This window comes from Terrapene carolina, unplaced genomic scaffold, assembly GCF_002925995.2.
Source record: "Terrapene carolina triunguis isolate 2854851 unplaced genomic scaffold, T_m_triunguis-2.0 Scaffold88, whole genome shotgun sequence".
In the NCBI taxonomy this organism is placed as follows: Eukaryota; Metazoa; Chordata; order Testudines; family Emydidae; genus Terrapene; species Terrapene triunguis.
The window spans coordinates 32,561,800-32,582,217 of NW_020664439.1; the positions used below are offsets into that span (position 1 = coordinate 32,561,800).

General features: G+C 41.4%; 1 protein-coding gene across 1 annotated transcript in view; it reads right to left on the bottom strand.

Moving 5' to 3' along the window:
• SI (sucrase-isomaltase) overlaps nt 1-20,418 on the bottom strand; it is a 158,895-nt gene that overhangs the window by 89,506 nt on the left and 48,971 nt on the right. Inside the window, exons 14-23 of the mRNA XM_029911098.1 lie at nt 16,893-17,010; nt 15,240-15,411; nt 13,675-13,791; nt 12,969-13,123; nt 12,362-12,446; nt 10,423-10,479; nt 9,587-9,711; nt 8,446-8,534; nt 4,514-4,563; nt 635-805 (exon numbers count right to left, since the gene is read on the bottom strand). Coding sequence (XP_029766958.1) covers nt 635-805; nt 4,514-4,563; nt 8,446-8,534; nt 9,587-9,711; nt 10,423-10,479; nt 12,362-12,446; nt 12,969-13,123; nt 13,675-13,791; nt 15,240-15,411; nt 16,893-17,010 — 1,139 coding nt within the window. The remainder of the gene's footprint in view (nt 1-634; nt 806-4,513; nt 4,564-8,445; nt 8,535-9,586; nt 9,712-10,422; nt 10,480-12,361; nt 12,447-12,968; nt 13,124-13,674; nt 13,792-15,239; nt 15,412-16,892; nt 17,011-20,418) is intronic.

A 20,418-nucleotide genomic window follows, 5' to 3' on the forward strand; every position in this document is an offset into this window, starting at 1 on the left:
ACACAATTACTGTAATCAATATTGAGTCTATTTGTCTTATTTCTATCATTTTAATTTAACGCAATCACCTGTAATAGTTAAAAGATGGTGCAGAAACCAGATACACAGCAGTGGCAGGATTCTCAAGATCCTTCATAAGATTTGTCAAGAATGGCAGCTCAATGGGGTTTTTAAGTGACTGCTTAATCAGCACATACATCTGCCATATGGCTGCCACTCAGAACTCATCCTGATGAGGAGTGCTTGTGGCACTGATGCCTGAGAAGCTTTCAGAGCCACACACATTTTAGTTTTTAAAAGGACTCTTTGAGCATTGATGTTAATGTCAAATACTGTTTACCTTGTGCAAATATGACACTCTATTCTTTAAGTCAAATCCAGCCATCTGGGGTTCATGCACAACTTCTGCTGGCTACTGAGAGTTGTAAGTGTGTGTCTGAGGGCAAAACTGGCATGCATTTTTTTATACATTTTTATTGAGCATAACACAATTGTAGCTTTAAGTGCCTTTATTCTGCAACAAAATAGATTTACTATACATGATTACATCCATGAACCCATTCTATTAAGCACCTGAAAGAAAGTTTATAAAATTCTTCAGAAGCTTTTGTCCCTGAATTCAAATATTATTTACCTTATTTGAAGGATTATAGCTGATATTATGAGGAGAATTCTGCACCGCACCATTTTCAGACACAGTAAGAATTGTAGGTTGAATGGGCAATCCAAAGATTTTGATTTCCTCAAACTTTAAGTTGTTGGGATCGATGTAGTTCATGTGCAAAACATTCATTTTTAAGCTATTCTGAAAGACAAGATATTCCGATTATATTGTCACACACTGTCTTGTATGATTTACTGGAAAAAGTCACTTTTTGTTTTTCTAAACAATTCTTTACAATACAATTTATAAAATGACACACACACTTGTTTTTTCTTCCCCTTAGTAGTTTCTTTAACTGTATAATTAATATTCTTTCTTAAAGGCCATGATCTATTATATAACATATGTTTAACATAAATAATATTACATTATGGACACTGTTTCGTTCTTGTAATTCGTACAATGTACTTCAATTGTATCTCTTACTTTTTAAAAAAAAACATTTTTTTAGAAATAATGAAAGAGCAAATGAGGGACATGAACCAGAGAAGCGTTGAAGTAGCATTCTGACTTATATCCTATTTACTTTGATACAGCAGGATTGAACCCTATTCAGTCAGAGCAGGTACCCAATTCAGAGACGTACCAAGTGTCTTCTGTCAGGTGCCAGTGCTTTCAACTTCCACTGACTGAATCACTGAATTGAAAACAAACACTAGATCTAGTGGCTTAATCATCATCTAGGTCAGGGGCGGGCAAACTTTTTGGCCTGAGGGCTGCATTGGGTTTCGTAAATTGTATGGAGCGCCGGTTAGGGGAGGGGGTTGTGGCCCAGCCCCTATCTTCTATCTGCCCCCCCCCCCGGGACTCCTGCCCCATCCAACCCCCCCCGTTCCCTGACGGCCCCCCCTGGACACCTGTCCCATCCGCACACCTCTGCTCCCTGTCCCCTGACCGCCCCCGGAACCTCTGCCCCTGACTGCCCCTTGCCGCCCCATCCAACCCCCACTCTCCTTCCTGACTGCCCCCCGGGATCCCTGCCCCCATTCAACCCCGTCCCCCCCCGCCCGCCCCATCCCCTATACACACCCCCACCCCCTGACCACCACCCCAAACTCCCCTGCCCTCTATCCAACCCCCCATGCTCCGTGTCCCCTTACCGCGCTGCCTGGAGCACTTGTGGCTGGCGGTGCTATAGCCATGCCGCCCGGCTGGAGCCGGGCCACGCCACCGCCACCATGCAGCACAGAGCACCGGGTCAGGCCGGGCTCTGCAGCTGCGCTGCCCCAGGAGCTCACAGCCCTGCCTCCCAGACCATTGTGCCGGCGGCGGAGTGAGCGAGTGAAGACTGCGGGGGTGGGGGGTCAGCAGGGGAGGGGCTAGCCTCCTGGGTCAGGAGCTCAGGGGCCGGATAGGACGGTCCCGAGGGCCAGTTGTGGCCCGAGGGCCGTAGTTTGCCCACCTCTGATCTAGGTGGCTGTGGAACCACCACCAGGACAGCACTATGGCTGTCATTGCAGCCATGAAATCATAAATACACTCCGAAACATCATTCTTCTGAAGGTTGAAACGCACAATAAATCTCACCATCTCCAGCCTCACCATGATCTGTCCATGGTTTGGCTATAATATCCAACCCTCTCAGCTTCAATCCTAACCCACATATCAGATCCAGAATATAACCAGCTGTCTGAGTTCAGAAGGGAGGGAAGAGCCATCAATAAAAACAGAGGTTCTCTATTCTTTAATTACTTCAAAAAAATTATTAAAATTTTAAAGGACCAGATTCCCACATAGCTCCATTTACTTGAAACTCCATGCTCGCTTTGGGAAAGCATATGGTGGAGAGGAGGAGAGCATTTCTGGTTCAGATGTATTTACCTTGCCTATATAGGGAAAAACCCTGGTCTCATTGAAGTCAAGGGCAGAACTCTCATTAACTTCAGTGAGACCAGGATTTCACCCCTAGTTTATGATCCGCAGCTCAAATGTACTAGGGAAATCAAGATAGCTGATGCAATATTTTTTTTTTCCATTCTTGAACAGGGCACTATATTTTCTTAGCAATTTACCTGTTTAATAAAATGTCAGTTATTTGTTTGTTAAAAATAGATGTTCTCCATTATTGATTGAATTGATATATGGCAGCTTTATGCAATGAATTAAGCTTTCTTTATTGACTTTCAATAAGAGCAGGAAATATTCCCTTGATTACAATGTCTTTGTAACCACAAAGAGTAAATGATTATGAAATAAATTATGTTAATTACTAATAAACTTTTGATTACTTATCAGAAAACAGCAATACTTGTGTGTGGATTCAGGGCTAATGGAAGACTGATAGCCCAGTACATAAGCCTGTGGTTATGCAGCGATCCCCAGAACAGGTGCATCACAAGTAGCAACAGAGAAATTTTCCCCACAGCATCCAACAAGTGCATCTCAGCTATGACCTGGAGGAACCAGTTATATAAATTTATTCTCTGCATACATCAGGTCCTTGGCCTCTCTGCTAAGAATGCAAACAAGGCTACCATTTAGTGCACTAGGGGTGATTTTTTATGGTGTGAACAGGGCCGGCTCCAGGCACCAGGCACCCAAGCTGGTGCTTGGGGCGGCACCTGGAGGGGGGCGGCGGCGCAGCGCTCCGGCCCCCGGGGAGAGTGGGGCCACAGCAGGGCTCGCCGCCCTCCCCCCGGCGGCCGGGGGGAGAGCGGCGAGCCCCTGTCGGGGCTCGCCGCCCTGCGCTCTGGCCACCGGTGGGGAGAGCCGAGCCCCAGCCGGGGCTCGCTGCTCTGCCCCGGCGCTCTGGCCGCCAGAGGGGGAGAGCCGAGCCCCCGCCGGGGCTCGCCGCCCTCCTCCCAGGGCTCCGGCCGCCCTCCCCCCCGGCGCCCTGCCCCCGGCCGCCGGGGGGAGAGCGGAGCTCCCGCCGGGGCTCGCTGCCCTCCCCCCGGGACTCCGGCCGCCTGACATTAAATTGCTGACATTCACTCCTTAGAATAAAAATTAAAAATTGACACCTCTAAAATGCCAGCTCATTGGCTTCACTATACACCACTGATGTAGGGAAAATACTTTAGATTAAAAATAAGGAAAAGAAAAATGATAATCAGATCTATGAAGGTATTCACGCTTCCACTCCTATGCTTCCTGTGAGTTTCCCCTCCACCAGCTGTTCCCCTGGGTGAATTTCAGCATAGCAGAGAAAGGAACACAAATTAATTCTTACCCAATCAGAATTATCTAGGTTTGGAATCCCCAAGGATTGAGGGGGACAATGTTGTATACAATAGTTCTGATCCTGTCCCCACCACTCCCTTAAAAGACCCAAGTCCAACGGAGAACGCATGAAGGGGCTTCTGTGGGGGTCAAAGGAAGGAGTGAATGATGCAATAGATGCAACACTCCTTCCCTACCCTAGTTCTTCATCCCCATAGAAGGGACATATTCAGCCTTATGTGCGGACTTTATGACGCTTTTTAATATGTAAGAAATGATAGAATTGCTGTCCTAATCAAAGTATTATTTGTTAGCAAATACATTTATTTCTACTGACAGAATATCTGTCTAGAGTCTAAAACCAAAAAAGTTTGTGCAGAAATAAATTAAAATACATTTTATAGAGTCCACTACTGCATTTTTAATAGAACTGCATCTCCTCCCTTACTCAGGCAAAACTCCCATTGGTATGATGAGAGCTGAAGGCAATCATCACCTTGCAGTTCTACTACTTGATAAATAGTTGTATGTCAATTTTATTACCTGTCAGGAAATATGGGTGCTTTTATGATATCTAAAAGTTAGTAAAAGAATGAATGAACAAACAACGAAACATGATGCTCTGATTAACTGAAAACATTACAGATTAAAATGAACACAATGAAAATAACAGTATGAAAAATTACTTACATTGGTAACTGAAAACTGGTAATAAACGTAGGTTTTATTTTCCACTGTACCTAAAATATTGAGAGAGAAATGAACACTTTTTAAGCACAGTGCAGAAATTACCCAGCATTACTGACAAGTTGAGCATAGAATTGTGTCACAATTAGAAACCAATAGATTGCTAAATTATTATTATAGTAACACCCAGAGGTCTGAATCAGGATAGGGACACCACTGTGCTAGGTGCTGTGCAAACTGATATTAAGACATAATTCCTGTCTTGCATACCTTCCAATGAGGGACAAATGAAGATTTACTAAACTCTTTTGCACACCCTGATGTCCATGCAAGTGATCCTACATTATGGGGATATTTACCTGCTTTAAACTTATGCTCTTTTTCTATTCCTTTTAAAGAGCAGAATGTTAAAGAATGACTACAGTAAAAGCTGTTATAAAGGCAAATCTGTGGAAACATACTACAAAATCTTTATGCTCTAAGGCAAAGCACTTCACACATGCTTAACTGTAAGTACACCTCTACCCCAATATAACGCAACCCAATATAACACGAATTCGAATATAACGCGGTAAAGCAGTGCTCCAGGGGGGCGGGGCTGCGCACTCTGGCGGATCAAAGCAAGTTCGATATAACGCAGTTTCACCCATAACGCGGTAAGATTTTTTGGCTCCCGAGGACAGCGTTATATTGGGGTAGAGGTGTATATGAGTAGCCCATTGTCTTCCTGTGGTTAAGTGCTTTACTAAATCTGGATAGAAACAAGGCAGGGGTCCTGTGGAAAAAAACAGCATGTAACTGTGCCTGTGCAGCATGCACAACCTGTGTGTGTATGTGTGTGTGTGCAGTGTATGTGTGTGTAGTATGTGTGTGTGTACACGCAATCTCAATTCTGATATTTCCTAACTTTTGAGTGCTTGACTTTGCAAAGTAATAACATTACTTGAACATAGTTCTTTGCCATGCAATTGACATAAAGAGAGCCTAAACTTGATATTCAGCTGCACTGTAATTAAAATGCTACTTGCCAGAAGGATTGCATACACTTTCTTTTAACCTTATATCCATATTTCAAAGCTAACTCTGATTTTGAACAATTACCTATTATGCAAAGAGTTTCTATTATACTTATACTCTATCTAATGTAGTTATGAAACAGGGAATAAAATACCTCACTGGCAGCAAATGTAAGAGTTGATTACTAAACACTGCAGTGTGGGATTTAAAAAAAAAAAAAAAAAAGACAGACATGAAAAAGGTTGTGGTTGCTAGTAAATTGTGAACAATTTCTAAGGAAAATTGCAACTCATAAGTTTTTAGGAAGACTTGTTTTAGAAAATGATCAAAAAATCATAACAGTTCATATAATTTTGTTTCTCAATATTAGTACAATAAAATCTGAGTTATTTCAGATCTTGAAAAAGAACACGTTCCCTCTGTAGAAATATCAGCAACTGCCCAGGGCATTCAATATTTATTGCAGCAATTATCAGCCAAACCGTAACGCTTTTTCTTTAAGCCAGCCCAGAGTTTCATGAGACTTAAAAGAGCATGGACAGTTTGAAAGGTTTTGCATGACTCAGAACTGGTCGAGTCAAAACAATAAGAACTGGATTCTATAAGTAGAATACGTATCTGTTATTTCATAGATCTTTAAAAATACACTTTCAACAATATCAAGCAAAATCATCATACCATAATCCTTCGGAGCACAAGCAGCCCCACTTTCTGGCACCCAGCTAGCTTGGTAACCTCCTAATTGAGGTAGTGAAATAACTTCCTCTTAACAACCCCAGTTCTTCAATATCAGGACACAGAGACTCAATATTCTGAGTTAAGATTTACAGAGTACAATGTGATCGTAGGGAATTGTAGACTGGGCACTTTATAGTTTAAAGGAACAGCAGTGAAACCCAGAAGAGAGTCCGAGTCCTTCATAGCTAAAGTATGTGGATGAAGGCTGACCTCCTAGGACGATGGCAGCACCTTGGAATTGGGGCTGAGAGAGAAGTTAGGATGACGTAGCCAGCCAGGTGTCCCACTACAGGAGAATCAGATGGGCAGCAGACTTCTGGTCTTTCCTCACAATTAGGTCTGCCACTTAGTGAGAAGTTTAGGGTTAGTGTGGACCATTTTGGGACCTTTCCCATCTCCCTCTCAATGAAACACTGATCTGTGAACAGGTGAGTTGGTGGCAGGGGAACAGTAGCAGAATCCCAGAATTATTTTACAGATAGGCTTATTAGGGAGACTATATTTAAATTTTCTCTGAGTTCTCCAACTTGAGCACATTTACAGAGGTCAAGGATGATCTATTCAACAGTTTTACAGATCAAACGATAGTGTATATCTGAACATAGAGGTTAGAATGAATTTCAGTACTAGACAGTCAGTACCTGACAGAATCATAGACAGAAATCAGAACAGTTAACACGAGTAATCCTATATAACCTTCCCACCACCTTTAGATCTTAGTCCTGAAAACATTTATGCACAAGAGAAGTTCCATTTCACTCAGTGAGAACTGTGTATAAAAACACTCAAATGCACAAGTGTTTGCAGGATCAGGGCCATATTTTGCAGGACTAGAAACATTAGTGGAATGACATAGTGTAATCTATTCTTGACCTCCACGGTGGTGCTTTGACCATCTCCATTATGCATAAGCCCTTATTGTTGAGACATTTCTCCTTAAATTCCTTCTTAAACTTATCCAGCATGGCTAAATCATGCTCAAATTCTTTTTCTATTCCCTTCTCTCTATGGATAGCATGAGACTGTTAGATTAAAAATGCAAGGTCAGAACTTCCTGAAAACCAGGTATTCTTGAAATACATTAGTTGTAATGGGCATATGCCATAAACCAAACCCTTAGCTTTTTTTTTTTAAAAAAGGTGCTGCAATGGGTTACAAACAAACAATAAAAACTATCACATACAGGTCCTTAAATCTTTTTTTAATAAAAGCCTGAGTGTGTAATAAAAGGTCTTCAGGAAGTCATTTTGGAATAAATATTTAAACTGCTTGCTGGTTTGTCTAACAAAAGTATAATAAAAAGGACAAAGGCTGGGATTGTCAAAGAAAGGATTTAGGTGCCCAAATCCCAGTAAATTTCAATGGAATTTGGGTGCATAACTCCTTAGGCGCCTCTAGAAATCACAGCCAGTTATTTTATAATTCAAAATCCAAACTCCCTTTAATTTCCAAATTAGCTTTAATCTCAACCTTATCACTAACTATGGTATTTTAAAGGGATAAAACTCAGATATTTTATTTGGCTAAGTTGGACATTTGATACAAATGAATACATTTATAAATTATTATTTTGATTAAATTTATTAAACAAAATCAGTGATGAAATATTTGTTTGTTTGTGGATTTAGATGCCTCACTTTTAGCACCCAGCTTTATCACTGTCTGTATTTAGGCCCATATCTAAGGGTATGTTCACAGTGATTCAGATGTGTGACTGCAGCATGTGTAGACATACCCAAGCTAGCTTCGCATCCACTGGAATTAATCTGGATTTACAACAGCGAATTTGAGAGTAGAATTCACCTTTTAGTGTATTAAAAATATGCCAGTAATGTGGTGTACAACTTTGGATTTTTTTAAAGGTTAATATAAGCCTTTTTTCATATTAATAAGCAAACAACAATTCTAACAAGCCTTTCAGTCCCTTCATTGTGAATAGAACATTACATTTCCTCCACTTGAGGTTGCATATCCAAACCCTCACTAATGTCCCACTGAACTATTCAGATGAGTAAGAATTTGCAAGACTGGGCCCCCTGATTGTAACATTTATAATTTGTAAGTATACCACTAATTTGCATAATGTAAAATTCTTGATCCATGAAACCAATGAAAAAATTAAGATCATTATTTTCAAATATACTAATACTTCAAATGTTACGTGTATCTAATGTGCCTACCTCTAGATTCTCCATCATCCCAGAATAAATCTCCAGCTGCTTGTTTATTGTCATCTAATGCAATTATAAGTCCCATCGGATTCTTGCGGCTGTAAAATGAAAGACTTTCTCTGAAGAATATAAATGATATCTAGACGTTGTTTATATTGATGCATCTTGAAAAAATATTGACTCTACCAATTTTCATTTCCAAAATCTTCATGTTAAAAACTGAGGTTTTGTGTTTGCAAAATTTTGCAGATTTCCTTTCACCATTTTTTGGCTGAGAGATTTTAATAATTTCACAACAGAACAGATTTTCTCTAAGCTACTTTTCACCTGGAGAAATTGCCTTTCATTTTCATGGAAATGGATGAAAATGTGTGGCAGGACTAAAAATTATTACACAAAATTAACATGTAATTAACCAGTAATCGTATTATTTCATTAATCATGAAAGTATGTCAATGCTTTCAGCTATTACCAATCTCAAAGTTTAAATACTAAACCCAATAGATCATTTTTTCCTCTTAATTATGTGGGTATCAATCTGTTATTCCAGATATACACTGAGAAAGGAATTTGGTCTAACATCCACACTTTGTCCCACAGGCAATAATCAGCCTGAGCAACTGATCCTTCATATTCACACAGGGCAACAAGGGAGCATCCCTTTCATCAGTAGTAGAGATGGACAACAGTATTCGCCACAGTGCTGCTAATCACACATATGGGCTAGCAGGGAGAGGGACAAATTGGTGCAGACTACTTACCCCCACTTCTCTGGAGCAAAGGGGGACCCAGAGACCAGATTGAGAGTCTGTGTCATAGTCTGGTTTCTAGTCTGTTCCTCGGGCACATTGACACTGACTCAGGACTTGTGACAAAGCTACAATTTAACCCTGTGTGTGCAAATTGACAAGCAAACTGGGCCATATGTTTGACTGTAGAGCTTTAGGACCTGATCCAAATACCACTGAAGTACTGATCCTGCACCCCTGGCTACAGTGGGACTTTAGCCTGACTAAAGAGAGTAGGATACAATTGACTTCAGACATTCCCGTATGATACACCCAATGGTTTGAAATCTGACAATTCTGAGCCCACTCCTGAAATCACATTACAGAGTAGTGTGATCAGAGTGCTCAGCCTTAAAACGTACCTGTACAATGTTGTATTAGCTGGTTGCTGAATAGGAAAAATGTAGCCTCCTCTCAGATGAAGTCCTAGTTTGTCTGCTGGGAGATACATCTCTGCTTGTTGTTTTCTCCATACTACTCTTCCACCCTAATTTATGGGAATGGAAGAGAAAATGGGTATTTTACATTACTCACTACAGAGAATGGTTTCTCACATCCTGAGCTTCCATTCCAGTTCCTCCAGTTATAATACATGAATGTCTATTCAGACACTGTCTGCCTACTACCTAGATTACAACACCAAACAAAAAACATTTACTTTTTGATTCCAGCACGATCAACACACAAAGAAAAGCCAATTCATCTTGGAAGGCTGAAAGTAGACGCTGTCCTGTGTCAAGCACAGGGTAGAACCTTACCTTCCTTCTCCAGCCAACAGGCAGAAGAATTGGCACAGAAGTGGTGAACTTAATTTCTTTAGAAATAAGGATATCATGCCAGTGTTTGAATGACCAGAAGAGACTGCAAGTATTATTATTATTATATTTTACTATTTATTTACTGATGTTGGTGTTAACAGCACTGTACAGAATATAGAAAAAACATAAATCTTGCTTAACATTTGTTACAAACTCTCTCTCTCTTCTCCTTTCTCTCTATCTATTCCTCCTCCTTCCTTTAATTATCTCTCTCCCATCTTCTCCTCCATTTCTCCCTTCTCTCTCTCTCAACTTTCTGCTTCCTTCATGTTTATCTCCTCTACCAGGTCTAACAATCACAACCCATCCCGTAGAGGACAATGTTGAGAAGAACACACAGACATGGACTCAGCCCAGCATTATTATATGCATTTACTTACTGTTTCATAGTCATACCATACTGCATCAGGAATATATGCTGTCACTGTTTCCACCCCCTGAAATGAGAATAAAGAAACATCTTTCATATTTGAAGACAAATCAAATAGCAACTAAAGCAGCATTTCCAAAGTGACAATTTCAAGCTGACAAGAGAATTTCAATGATATTTGTTCTGATTTTTGTTTACGAAGAAGGACCTTTCTCTATAATGGTCTGGTCAACATATAAGACTTTTTCCCCCAGTATCACAGAAGTTAGAATAGAAAAAAAATGTCCTTGTTCATCCATGTCCAATGAATATTTATGCCCTAAAGTAGGCTTATTACGGATCTATCTGGTCTCATTTTAAATGTGCCATGCAATGAGGCTTCTGTCACGTTCCTTGTAGATGGGACAATCAGAAATTTTCCCTGATATTTAGCCTCAATTCTTCCTTTCTTTTATCCCATTTTTCCTAGTCATATCCCCTTGTACCAAACTAAATAATTCTTTTGGGGTATCTACACCTTCAGATGTTTGTAGACTGTTATCATAGCCCCCCCCCCCCCTTTTAAATGCTGTTTAGCCAAGCTATGCACAGCTCTTGCTTTTCACTTTTCTTCATGAATCAGTCCTTCTAGCTCCTAATCAATGTTGCTTTTCTCTGAATCCCATCAACTTGTTAAAATGTTAGTAGAATGGAGATACCAGGGCCGGCTCTGGCTTTTTTGCCGCCCCAGGCAAAAAAGCCTCTGGCCGCCCCCCTCCTCCCCCAGCAGGCGGGGGAGGGCAGCCGGAGCCCCGTGGGGAGGGCGACGAGCCCCGGCCGGGGCTCCGCTCTCCCCCCGGCGGCCAGAGCGCAGGGGGCAGGGCGGTGAGAGGGCGGCGAGCCCCAGCTGGGGCTCGCCGCTCTCCCCCCGGTGGCCGGGGGGAGGGCGCCGGGGGGAGGGCGGCCAGAGCGCTGGGGGGAGGGCGGCGAGCCCGGCCGTGGCCCCGCTCTCCCCGGCGGCCGGAGCGCCGCGCCGCCCCCCTCCAGGTGCCGTCCCAAGCACAAGCTTGGTGGGCTGGTGCCTGGAGCCGGCCCTGGGAGATACCCATAAATGCATATAATAATCCTAGCAAAGTCACATCAGAACCATAGAGGGACTATTACATCACTGCTCCATGATATGATACTTCTGTGTGATATGCAGCCCAAAAATCACAGTGGCTCATTTTGATATCGTATCATGTTGCAAACTCATGTCTTATTTGATATTTACAATTACCCCCAAATCTCCTTTTGTGTTACTTTGTTCCAGATATTTCTTTTCAGATATGCCTTGTTTTGTACACTTAACAAATGTATTATGATAGAGCTTGAAAAATGTGATTGCATATGTGAGATTGAGGGCCAAAGGGGAAATTTTGAATTAATGAGGGTCATCACTGCAACATGAATAATCCATGATCTTGGTGTTCTCCAGTGAAATTACAAAGAGATGAAGAGAAGCTGCTTGTGAATTTTAGAAACATGGCTTGACAAACAATTGTATCATGTCCTGTCCCTCTGATCTACCTGCTTGTGAATGGTCACATTCATAAGTGTTTCTGCATTAGTTTAGCTATAACTGATGTTCGCTCTGCTAGGTCATGGTTTACTGGTTACTTGATGAAATTATCTGGTCAACATGTGTATGTTGGTAAACCTATCCACTCTGGTTAAAACATCTTTTTGGAGAGCTGCTATCAGCTACAAGGAGAACAGCCAGAAGTCAGATGTATTCTTTGCAGCATAGAAGAATCCAAGGAGACAAATGGTCTAATGTAAAGACAATACGGTGCCCTCCATTGTATTAGCTGTTAAAAATTTTAGAGATACACAGTGATGTTTAGGGGCAAAATTGAGTCCTAAATAATATGAATGTCAGTGCTCAACAAAGAGTTCAAAGATAGATTTTAATATATAATCAAACATACTGGGTCCAGTACAGGAGTGATAAGAAGACCAGGGCCCCACAAGAACTGTCGATCAATAGCCCACGTTGCTTCATCTGAATAGAACCTAAAAGATGGAGAAAGTAGCAGAATTTATTTTGTTTGAGTATTGCCATGGGTAACACTACATTGCCTGGAATCAGCACAGGAGAATGGCAACACTGATAACTGGAAATTTATAACACTATAGCTTGTTTTTATCTCGATATGAAGAAAATCAGACAATGCCAGAAATACATTTCTGTGTTTCCTTATTTAGTTTATAATTATATTTTTCATATATTTCCTGTTTAGAAATAGTTTGTTCAAGAGTTTAAGAGCTAGGAAATGCAACTTCTAGAATGTGCAGCATGCCAAAAAGTTATTTTCTTATTTACCACTGACATTTCATACCGTTCGTAGCAGGTGTTAGAGCAAATGATAATAATTTAGACAGCTAGATGTGATTTATGATTGATCTTTCTTAAAAGCTATTGTATTATAAATGTGTATAAATATGATGTATACAATAGCATCAAACTCTGCCCTATTGAATTCCCTCTTTCCAACAAAAAATACTGTTTATGCATATTTTGATCAGTGAACTTACTCGTGAAGAAGTGGTCTCACTACTGTGTCTCCTTGTGTATGAGCTTTGTAAAAAAGGGTGTAGAGGTAGGGCAGTAAAGTGTATCGAATGTTCAAGTAGTTCTTTGATGATCTCACCAAAACAGAATCTGCCCCAAATACAGCCGGATCCTGAGGCTGAAAATACAGGTTGGATTGTTATTGTTGTCATGAAGAAGGAAACGTGTTTTGGAGAACACTGTAGGCCAAATCCACTATAAGCAGCTGCAGCTCTATTGGAGTTCACATGAACAGTGACACAATGAGGTTGCAGCTGCTGATTCCAGTGGTGAACTTGGCACAGTACATACAATTATTTCCAATGGAGGTGACTCTTTTGGAGTTAGAATTTCATTAAGACAGCCTACGAATGTAAAATTATCAGCTACAATCCAGTGAACTATATAGCTCACTTCGACCCGAAAACCTAATTGAATAGAGTATTAGAATGCAGGAGACAGAATGCCTACACTATGCTAGTAGGACAGCAGTTGTTTCAATGACTGAGTAAATATTAACTAAGGACAACAGAAATAACTACATTACAGTGGATTTGTTCCAGTTCTTTTGTGCTAGTGGAGATACAGAATGCTAGTAGTCTACTTGTAAGTTCATTGATACAACAGTAGTAGGAAATTGGTAATGTAATGATATCTTTAAGGAACTTTTTAAGAGTATTTGTAACCTACCGCGTAATTTTCAGCATTGTGATTTCTGCAAAATGGATAAAATGCTCCAACTTGCATCCATCGTCTGCAAAGTTCTTCTGTGACATTATCAAAGAAACCACAAATATCTGCACCAATCTAAAAAATTATACACAAATAGTGTGTGTGTCAAAATGCTGTATATGCACTATGTATTATACAGCATACCACCTCTCTACACATATGCCTGTACACATATTTTTAATTGGCATACTACCAATCTTACAAAGATGATATGCAAAATGAAATGAATGATTTCCAGTGAATAATCAACATATCCTCAATTGCCACAATAGCCAGGCTGAGAGAGGTGTTCAGCATATTTCCACCTGACACTTTTCTTCTTTCAGATCTAATTTCACTCAGACCCAAAGCTGTCAAATGGCTTCTGTTCTGAATAACACATAGCCATTATCAAAGATTATTATTTGAAGGGGGGAATGTCAGGTATATCTCCTTTTAAAAAAAATGCTCTAATATTTTTCAAAGTTTCTTTTAAACTTGATTTTAAGTTTATACCCCAAATGTTATAATGTAATAAAGAAACTTAAGTCCCATTTCAAACAGGACCATGTTAACACAGACTGGGTACTTTTTAGTTCTCTCAGAGTCTACACGGGGCACTTTCAGTGAAACTTTTTAGTGTGCACTGCAATTCACACACCCAGTAGATCACACTGCAGGGTCATGTAGACAAACCCTTACATTCTTTTGCACATTTTTCCAAGTAGCTCTGATGGAGCCCAACTGAGTGTAAAGAGCTCAACTTTGCACACCGCCTCTGAAATTTGTCCACCATTTAAAAAAAACACCTTCCTTTTCCTATTTCAGTGTGAAAGGTGCATCAGAAGGGACTAGCGGGAAGTTAAAAGGGAAGAGAGTGGCATGATGGGGAAAGGAGTGGCTTGGTGTTAAATACATTAATTCAAATACTTTTGTTGGAAAACATTAACACAGAGTGGGTGCTACCATAAATAAATGATTAAGAAATAATTAAATAACAGTAAGCAGTCTACAAGATGGCAGCACAGTACAATCACAGAAATGCATATCCTGAAGATGGAATTTGGTCATTTAATTCATTTATAAATGAACAATCCTATCCAACTGCCAATGCAGTGGCAAAACACTGTATAATGTCAGCTCGTAGAGCTAATCACTGAAGATAAAACAGTAATAAAGGGTGACAGATAGCTTGAAACATAGGACAGAGTACACTAGGACAGAGTACACTCGATCACACCATAAGACCATCTAGTCAGAAACCCAGCTATGGGAGTGGCCTATACCTGATACTTCAGAGGACGTCAAAAATCAGTAGCAACAGCTCCATAATTAATCCAGCCAATTGTGTAAAGCTGTACATGAGGGATGAGAGTTGCTTATTTGTTTTTTCTGGACTTCTGCCAATGACTATTTATGTTTTAAAGAACAAGGTCATTATTTATATTGGTTTTGATTAGATAGCAAGCAACTATATGAAAAGATTGCATTGTTAATTCTTAATCTGTTGCTTTGAAGGGTGATCCCAAATAACTATGACATACATAAGGTATCCCAAAGAGGTTAAATTCCAGCATTCCTGGTATCGCCCATCTCAGATCATTCCATGTAGCAGCATTATCCCCTAGCCAATGTCCTGTGTATTTGCCTGATCCAGCAAAAGTAGACCTAGAAATAGTAAGGCTTCTTTTTCCAGGGAAAACAGCTTGTATAGCTCTGAAAATTAAATGAAACTGGAATTAATACCACATGGTAAATGTACTTGAACTCTGATAGATTATCTGTTTTCCACATTGCTAATTAAAATTCATTAATTCGTAAAAATTATGATTCCAGTTAGCCAGATGTTTTTAGCTGAGCTCCTGATATTAACTCTAAATAAGTTCTCTTTCTGAAACTGTTTAGCCCACTAAACTTTGGGCCAGATACTCAATTGGAATATACTGGCTTTACTTCAGTGGAGCTGTACCAATTTAGATCAGTTGAGGGTCCAACACGTTAACTAGTTACCAGTTTGAGTGTAGGGAGAAAGGAAATGTTGAAACCTATGATTTTTTTAAACCCACTGCTTAGAGAAGCAGAGAACAAAGCACAGAGAGAGCCCCTCTATTCTAAAAAAAGAACAGGAGTACTTGTGGCACCTTAGAGACTAACAAATTTATTAGAGCATAAGCTTTCGTGGGCTACAGCCCACTTCTTCGGATGCATAGAATGGAATATATATTGAGGAGATATATATACACACATACAGAGAGCATGAACAGGTGGGAGTTGTCTTACCAACTCTGAGAGGCCAATTAAGTAAGTGAAAAAAAACTTTTGAAGTGATAATCAAGCTAGCCCAGTACAGACAGTTTGATAAGAAGTGTGAGAATACTTACAAGGGGAGATAGATTCAATGTTTGTAATGGCTCAGCCATTCCCAGTCCTTATTTAATCCTAAATTGATTGTATCTAGTTTGCATATCAATTCCAGCTCAGCAGTCTCTCGTTGGAGTCTGTTTTTGAAGTTTTTCTGTTTTAAGATAGCCACCCGCAGGTCTGTCATAGAATGGCCAGACAGGTTAAAGTGTTCTCCCACTGGTTTTTGAGTATTATGATTCCTGATGTCAGATTTGTGTCCATTAATTCTTTTGCGTAGAGACTGTCCGGTTTGGCCAATGTACATGGCAGAGGGGCATTGTTGGCACATGATGGCATATATCACATTGGTAGATGTGCAGGTGAATGAGCCCCTCATAGTATGGCTGATGTGATTAGGTCCTATGATGATGTCACTTGAATAGATATGTGGACAGAGTTGGCATAGGACCTAATCACATCAGCCATACCATCAGGGGCTACTCACTAGCACTTTTAAAGACAACACAAATTTTAAGACCTTTTTTAGTTGAACTTTAAATAGTAATGCAGGGTCTTCCTTCCATTAACTGATTCTACAAGCAAACTGGCCACATAGTCCTAAATTTTATAACAGGCTAGTGAATTTTGATGCTTCAGTGTTGGATGCCCAGCTTCAGAAACCATAGAAGGACCTGATTCCCAGAAGGTAGATGCTCAACAATCTCTGAAAATCAAACTCCTTTAAAGAGTTTCAAAGTGGGTACCTAAAAATCACTAATCACTTCACTTTTGCAACTTTAAGCCACATACTCTAGTGTACCTTTATGTAACAACTATTAGAAAGCAGTTCTTACTTATCAGTAGATAGAGTCATGGAATATCCATATAGACTGTGAACATCATAGTGTTTTCCCCAAGATTGCACTGCATCCATGCAAAGTGTCTTTGAATACATGAGTCCATCGAGAATACCTTTAGAAAATGATATGACAACATTGGAGTACGCCTTTGTTTTGAATATTTGCAATCTTTTATCTTAATACATAACAAAATGCAGGGGCCCTTTTTCTTTAGTATTTACATTCACCACAGTGCTTCAAGAATGAAACAATGGGTGCTTGTCAATATCATATCATATGACAGTAGGTTAAGCTAGATTGAGGTACACTGGCTTTATTCATGTGTGTTTAAATTGTGGTACTTTTCTGCTTTGGAGCTCCCTATACCTCATGGCAATCAATATGCGAACCCAGAACAATTCACCCATTACCTCTAATACTTCTATAAATGCAGCTTTTGTATCAGAGTGGAGTTTAGTGCATTGATATATAACAGGGGTCGGCAACCTATGGCATGCGTGCCAAAGGTGGCACGCGAGCCGATTTTTGATGGCATGCAGCGCGGGCTGAGCCACTCAGCCCGCCGCCACTCTGGGGTTTCCGCCGCCGGCTCTTGCCAGCTGGGGTCCCACCGCCAGTCCCACTCAGCGCCCGCTGCTGGCCTGGGGGAAGGAACCCCAGGCTGGCAGTGGGCTGAGACCCCGGCTGGCAGGAGCCAGCAACCGAAACCCCAGAGCGGTGGCGGGCTGAGCCGCTCAGTTGCTGCTCTGGGATTCCAGCTGTTGGCCCCTTGTCAGACGGGGTCCCCGCCCCAGCCCCACTCACCTTGCTTCCGGTTGGGAGTTCCAGCGCAGGCCCCCTGCCAGACAGAGTCCGGCCCTGCTCAGCCCTACCAGCCGTCAGCTCCACTCACCTCAGCTGCCAATCTGGGGTTCCAGCTGCTGCCCTCCTGCCAGCTGGGGTCTGGATCCCCAGCCTTGCTCAGCCTGCTTTCTGGCCTGGAGTCCCAGCAGGCTACTCTGGGCCCTGCTCCTGGCCTTGGATCAGTGCTCTGCAGCCTCCCCACTGTGGCCCACTGTCCCCAGCCTGGGACAGTGAGGGTTGCACACGAGGCAAGAGGGGTGCAGCTCAGCACCCGCATCATAAAATTGCTTATATCAGACCACACTGCATTTGACCTTGTGCCTGCCTTCTACCACCATTTTTTTCCCCACTGAGAGTTGAAGGGAACATTTGACAAAATGGCAGCTCCTAAGAAAGCGAAGCTAGATGTCCGATCATTTCAGCCTGCTTGGACAGATGCATTTGGATTTATTGAAAAGAAGGACCATGCTATTTGTGCTTTCTGTTATGAAAGTGTTGTTTGTCGCACATCAAGTGTTTGACGATGTTTTGAAACGAAGCATGAGAAAACCTTTCTTGACGAAGCAGACAAGACTGAATCAATCAAAAAGGCAGTAGCAGCCTACGAGAAGCAAAGCAGTGTGTTTAAAAGCTTAAGTGTAAGTAAAAATCAAGCTACAGAAGGAAGTTACAAGATTGCACAGGGCATTGCAAAAAAAACAGAACGCCGTTTACAGATGGGGAATATATAAAAGAAGTTTTTCTCAGCAGTTCAGAGATTTTATTCAATGATTTGCCAAATAAAGATACAATCATATCTAGAATAAAAGAACTGCCCATCTCTGCAGTTGAGAGACGCATAAGTGAAATGGCAGAAAACATTAAGGAAAAGCAGACGAGTCGACTGCATTGAGAGATACAGCAGTGTTTAGTGTTGCAGTTGATGACAGCGTGGCTATAAACGACGTTCCACGTTTGGCAGTTGTTGCAAGATATTGTGCTTCCGATGAAATCCAAGAGGAACTTTGTTGCCTAAAACCCCTGCATGGCACAACAAAGGGGGAAGATATACTGGAAAGTTTTGTAAACCATTTTGAAGAATGAGGAGTTGACATCAGAAAAAAACATTCGGTGGCTAAGTCATGGCAAGGTTTTGGTGCGCTTTGTAAACTGTTTTGATGCAATCAAGGCCTTTTTGTCAGAAAAAGAACAAAACTACCCCGAACTGGATGATGACAAATGGCTATATAAGCTCATGTTTCTAACTGATATCACCGCTCACCTAAACGAACTCAACCTCTGTCTCCAGGGTGCAGGGCAAACAGTTCTGGATCTTTATGAAGCCTGGAAAGCATTTATTGTGAAACTAGCAGTTTTTTCCAGAGATATTCAAACTTCTACTTTCCGCTACTTCCAACTCATAAAAAAGCTATCGACACGTTGCACTGTCAATGTCGATGAGATTGGAAAGTACATGCAAGAACTGGAATCAGAATTTTCTGACAGATTTCCCTGACACACGGAAGAAAGGAGAGCAGCAGAATATGGACCCTGGACTTCAGAAAAGCAGACTTTGACTTCCTCAGGGAACTGATGGGCAGGATCCCCTGGGAGAATAACATGAGGGGCAAAGGAGTCCAGGAGAGCTGGCTGTATTTTAAAGAATCCTTATTGAGGTTGCAGGAAAAAAAACATCCTGATGTATAGAAAGAATAGTAAATATGGCAGGCGGCCAGCTTGGCTTAACAGTGAAATCCTTGCTGATCTTAAATGCAAAAAAGAAGCTTACAAGAAGTGGAAGATTGGACAAATGACCAGGGAGGAGTATAAAAATATTGCTCGGGCATGCAGGAGTGAAATCACACTTGGAGTTGCAGCTAGCAAGAGATGTTAAGAGTAACAAGAAGGGTTTCTTCAGGTATGTTAGCAACAAGAAGAAAGTCAAGGAAAGTGTGGGCCCCTTACTGAATGAGGGATGCAACCTCGTGACAGAGGATGTGGGAAAAGCTAATGTACTCAATGATTTTTTTGCCTCTGTCTTTACAAACAAGGTCAGCTCCCAGACTGCTGCACTGGGCAGCACAGTATGGGGAGAAGGTGACCAGCCCTCTGTGGAGAAAGAAGTGGTTCGGGACTATTTAGAAAAACTGGATGAGCACAAGTCCATGGGGCCAGATGCGCTGCATCCCAGGGTGCTAAAGGAGTTGGCAGATGTGATTGCAGAGCCATTGGCCATTATCTTTGAAAACTCATGGCGATCGGGGGAGGTCCCGGATGACTGGAAAAAGGCTACTGTAGTGCCCATCTTTAAAAAAAGGGAAGGAGGAGGATCCGGGGAACTACAGGCCAGTCAGCCTCACCTCAGTCCCTGGAAAAATCATGGAGCAGGTCCTCAAGGAATCAATTCTGAAGCACTTAGAGAAGAGGAAAGTGATCAGGAACAGTCAGCATGGATTCACCAAGGGCAAGTCATGCCTGACCAACCTAATTGCCTTCTATGAGGCGATAACTGGGTCTGTGGATGAGGAGAAAGCAGTGGATGTGTTATTCCTTGACTTTAGCAAACCTTTTGATACGGTCTCCCACAGTATTCTTGCCGGCAAGTTAAAGAAGTATGGGCTGGATGAATGGACTATAAGGTGGATAGAAAGCTGGCTAGATCATCAGGCTCAATGTGTAGTGATCAATGGCTCCATGT